We start from the raw sequence: 5,039 nt of genomic DNA, 5'->3' as shown, positions 1-5,039 counted from the left end.
GAACGTATAAGGTGGATTCCAGTTCCGATTCCACCACGCTGTCAGAGTCTCTGGCACCTTTCAGGGCTTGCTTGACCTGCCGAAACCAAAGGAAAACCAGCTCGTTGCCCACAGCAAAATAAAAGCGTGGGAAATGGCACAAATTCCACGGGGGTACCTGTGACACAGCCTGGTTCAGAGAAGGCAGAGACCTCTTTTTCTTCTCCTCGTAGCTGTTGTCACTGGAGGCCCCTTCCATGCTCCGGCGTAACAGCACCCTTTGTGCCACGGCCTCGGCATCCTCCTCGCTCGACAGCTCATCCGAAACGCCGTCCCTGTTGGTGGCCTCATCCTGGAAAGGCACAGCCAAGCCCAGCCTGAGTCACACCAAAGGCTCAAAGCCCCAGCTTTGCTCCCCTCACGTCCTGCAAAGGCAGGTGATCCCCACAGAACGCACACTCGGCATCACAGAGACTTCAGGGATTTTTAACTTGTCCTGCCCCTTGTTTTGCCCCAGATATGTGAGAGGGAATTTGGGGTGGATGGAGCTGGATTTGGGGCAAGGGCAGGAAGAGAAGGAGGCAACAGCAGCTCTTGGCTGTGTCTTACATCTGTTTTCCTGGGCTTAAGGCTGCTGGTGGCTCAGAGACCTGGAATTCTGGGCTGTGTCCCCTATACAGGGCTCTGCCCCTCTCCAAATGCCTTCACAGAGAGGAGCTGGGATGGCACAGTATGACAGAATTCCACACAGATCCTATTCCAAGTTTCTTATGTGGGAGCTAACACACCACCAACCCAGAGGAGCCTCAAAAGTGACTCCCCAAATCTCTGTGTTTCAGAGATTTCAACAGAGGTCATGATCCTTCAGCTCCTTCTCTCTCCCCAAGGGCTCTTCCACTCTTTCCTGCCTCCCCTCTGCAAGGATATTGTAGGGAACTGTTTGCAAGGCCAATTATTTTACAGAACTGCCTTTGAAAATTGCCCATTTGTTTACTTTTAATCATTATAAGCACCCTCCCTTAACTGAACATCTTGGGATCAGAATTCCCAACAATTAAATGAACACAGACATTTCCAGGACTGTCTCTGTGTGATGGACTTGGCCAAGCAACCTGGGCTAGTGGAAGGGGTCCCTGCCCAGGGCAGAGGGTGGAAGGAGATGAGCTTTAAGGTGCCTTCCAACCCAAACCAGTCTGGGATTCTGTCTGGGATTCCATGAAAAGATGCTGACAGCAAAGCACCAGCACCATGTCAGCTGCTGAATGAGGGGCAGAAAGGGATTTTAGGTCCCTTAAAGATTAGCAGAAGGAGGGGGCATCTTGTGTTAGATCAAACCATAGAGTTAAGTACCAACACACTTCTGGGCACACAGAGAATACACTGAGACTGTGACTCCAGAGGGATTTCCTCTGGCAGTACCTGCTGGCTCTTCTCCCCGTCAGAGAGTTTACTTTTCTCTTTGGAGTGCAGCAGCCTGTGCTCAGATCTGGCCTGTCTGGGTTTAATGCCATCACTCACAACACTCACACCACTCTCTGTCTCGGTCCCTTTCTCGGCTACCAACTTCACTCTTCTGTTCCTACGAGAGAAAACACAACAAAACACTTTTATGTCAGAGAAAAACTCTTTGGAGTAAAAACATCTTTCACTTGCCACACAGGTGCAGCATCAAACAAGATACCTGAGGGATAAAGCACTGTCTTTGGCAAAAATAAATAAGAGCAATTCAGAAGACAAAAAGTCCTCATGAAAAGAAAGGACCTGCCAGCTGAAAACTCACCAAGACACTCACTCAGGAAAAAAGAAGGAAGCAATAATATTATCCCATACAATCTCTCCTCTTCTTCAAGTTATTTTTAGAAAATAATACCATTTCAGCACACAATCAAATAAGGTCACTTCTCTTATAAATAAAAATAAGCTTCACCACGTTCTGCATCTCATCTAAAGCTTGGGTTTACATGATCTAATTTTCCATGATCCAATAAGGACATTCTAAATATTCCTGAGGATCCAGCCTCCTGCAGTGAGAGGAATGCTCTATCTAATTCAGACTGAGCCAGCTGGCAGGCTGGGGGGCTGCCAGTGACAGCACACTTTGTGTTTTCATTTTCATCTGCCAAGTATCAAATTGTCCCCAGTGTCACCACAAACCCCACAAAGCCAGCAGGGATCTCGTACCTCCTCTGGAAAAGCAGGCTGGATAAATTGGTAAGGACTGAGGCAGAGCCAGACTGCTCTTCCTTGCTGCTTTTGTCAGAAGACCAACTGTTCCCATCCACGCCCACAGATTTGCGTAATTTCCTGGGTTTTAAGGAAAGGACAATTAAATTTGTACAACACAAACGACTTTAGAAACGGGTGTTTCTGAAAAGATCTGAATGAGAGTTGAACAGCTTTTTAGATGCTATTTTTCTTAAGTCGTGCAGAGCCACGAAACAAACAAGTACTATTTGGATTAAATAAATTTTATGTTTTAATTATTACTTTCTTTAATGTTGCTTTAATTTTATAATAATTTCTAGTTAATAATTAATAATAATTTGTCCTTGATAACTTATAGTAATAATTTATATATTTATTATATTTACAATATATTGTAATATCATATTTCTAATAATTATTACTATTATAATAATATAAATATATTACTATATTAATAATATATTATATACTATATTGTATAATATATAAAATTATTATTATATGAACACATTAATGTATTGTATTATATCTTAAAGAGTTATAATTGATATAATTAATGTAATTATAATATTTACAATTTATACTTACTATTGATATATTTGTAACTTATACATTTCTTGTAATTTATAATAATTTAGTTAATTTTACAATAATTTTATAATAACGTCATAATTTAAATTTATAATAATTTACTATTCATTTTACAATAATTTTCTAGTAAATTCATAATTTAAATTTATAATAATTTGCCATTAATTTTGCAATAATTTCCTAACACCTTTACAATTTTAATTTAATTTCAATTCAATTTTGCACTTATCTTTATTAATACCTCCATAACCATTTCATCACTTCTTTATTTAATTAAATCATTTAACACACGTTCTATTCAGATGAACAGAAGCTCTGCACACCGCCCCCCCCCAGGACACCACCGGGGGGAAAAAAAAAACACGAGGAGGAAAACCTTTGTTGCAGCGACCTCGAGGGGGAGAAACTCCCCCCACCCGCCCCCCGCTGCCCCTCACCTGCGGCGCCGGCTCAGCCCGTTGGTGCCCGCGGGTCTGTTGACCTGCGTGGACACGATCTGGCAGTGAACCGTCCCCAGCAGCAGCATCAGGCACAGCGGGCACAGCACCTCGCTGGCACTGCCGGCGGGCACCAGCAGGTACAGCAGCACGGCCACCACTGCGGAGGAGGGGACGCGGTGAGAGGAGATTTGAGATTTGAGATTTGAGGTGCCTCCCCCCTACCCAACCCAGCCTGGGATTCTACTCCGGCAAAGCACCAGCACTGCGTCAGCAGAGGCAGAAAGGGGTTTTAGGGTCCCTAAACGCAGGCAAAGATGAGCATCTTGTATTAGATCAACCCATGCAGTTATGGCCCAGCACGACCCAGTTCATCTGCCTTAGCTATTTACTTTTACCCTGCTTTGTTTTATAATTATCATTTAATTTCGGCAAATGCTGGTGCCACACACCTTGAAACGTACATTAAGTAGGTTCCAGGTATGATCCTTATGCTTGAACTTACAGAGTACAAAATCACTAAGGTTGGAAAAGCCCTTGGAGGCCAGAGCCCAACCATTCCCACAGCACTGCCAGGTCCACCCCTACCCCCACGTCCCCGTTCCACACATTTTTTGGCATCACATTCCTTGCAGAACAAGGATTATGGCACAGCCTGCTCCCTCCCCTCACCTTGCATAACATAGAGCACCAGGAGCCACGTAAAGATCCTCTGGGAAGTGACCTGTATCCACCACTGGCTGAACAAGGGGAAAAACACAACTCTCACAATGCCCTTCCTCGTTAGCGACGTCCAGGGAATTTCAGGCTTGGCTTTGGCAAAGGTAGAGCCTTGGGATTAAAGGGAAAACGAGCTGTCATTAATTGTGAATCACAAGAGTCCCCTCGCTGATGAGTTCGCCTTTGGGCAGCCCCGTTCCAGGTACCTGCCCGAGCTCCACAGCCCCAGCAGGCACAGCTGAAGCAGCTTCTTGTCTGATCTCAGAGCACTTCCCTGCCCACCCAAAGCTGCTCCCACTACCACCCACTTCTGCCGAACCCCCTCTGCACTCCTCCTTCCTCTGCTCTCGGGATTTCCACACCCCTTTTGCCCCAGGGCTCACAGGCAGGTTCTGCTTCCCCTGCCCTGCCCTGCCCTAAGCTGTGATGCCTTTACAGGACCGTGGAACGTCCTGAGCTGGAAGGGACCCACAGGGATCATCCAGCCCAGCTCCTGGCCCTGCACAGACACCCCAAAATCCCACCCTGTCCCTCAGAGCATTGTCCAAACGCTGCTTGGTGCTGTGCCCACCGCCCTGGGGGAGCCTGTTCAGTGCCCGACCACCCTCTGGGAGAAGAACCTCGTCCTGATATCCCACCTATCTCCCCCCGGCACAGCTCCAGCCGTTCCCTCGGTGCCGCAGAGCCGCGTCCCCACACCCGGCCCCGCTCACCGCTGATCAGATCCACGTCGATGAGGTCGGGCTGGATGTGCCCCTTCTTCTTGGGTTTGTTCTTGAAGCCCTGCGGGGCGGGACACGCGGCCGGGTCAGCGGCGAGGGGCCCGGCCCTCCCCCGCTCCCCGGCCCCCGCCGCCGGTACCTTCATCTGCGTCTGCTCCACGGCCTTCTCCCATATCTGCTGGTCGTAGGCCCCGATCTGCGGGGAGAGGAGGCTGAGAGTACGGCCGGGCCCGCGCCCGCCCGCGCCGCGCCGCACTCACCTTCTTCTGGTACCATGAAATGGCATCGCGACAGGCCATGGGGGGCGGCGGGACCGGCCCTGTCCCGGTACCGGCCCCGGTCCCGTTGCCCTGGAAACCACCCGGCGCTCGACTCGCTCCGCCTG

At 48.3% G+C, this 5,039-nt stretch overlaps 1 protein-coding gene across 1 annotated transcript in view; it reads right to left on the bottom strand.

Annotated features, from left to right (window-relative positions):
• LOC114064392 (putative homeodomain transcription factor 1) overlaps window positions 1-5,039 on the bottom strand; it is a 33,477-nt gene that overhangs the window by 10,289 nt on the left and 18,149 nt on the right. The window contains 6 exon segments of the mRNA XM_027897390.1: window positions 1,399-1,558; window positions 2,161-2,283; window positions 3,213-3,372; window positions 3,885-4,043; window positions 4,646-4,715; window positions 4,794-4,850. Coding sequence (XP_027753191.1) covers window positions 1,399-1,558; window positions 2,161-2,283; window positions 3,213-3,372; window positions 3,885-4,043; window positions 4,646-4,715; window positions 4,794-4,850 — 729 coding nt within the window.

The sequence above is a fragment of the Empidonax traillii genome, unplaced genomic scaffold (genome assembly GCF_003031625.1).
Source record: "Empidonax traillii isolate 1590-97213 ecotype Southwest subspecies unplaced genomic scaffold, ASM303162v1 scaffold541:size654180, whole genome shotgun sequence".
Classification (NCBI taxonomy): domain Eukaryota; kingdom Metazoa; phylum Chordata; class Aves; order Passeriformes; family Tyrannidae; genus Empidonax; species Empidonax traillii.
This window is presented reverse-complemented; position numbering and strand designations above follow the sequence as displayed.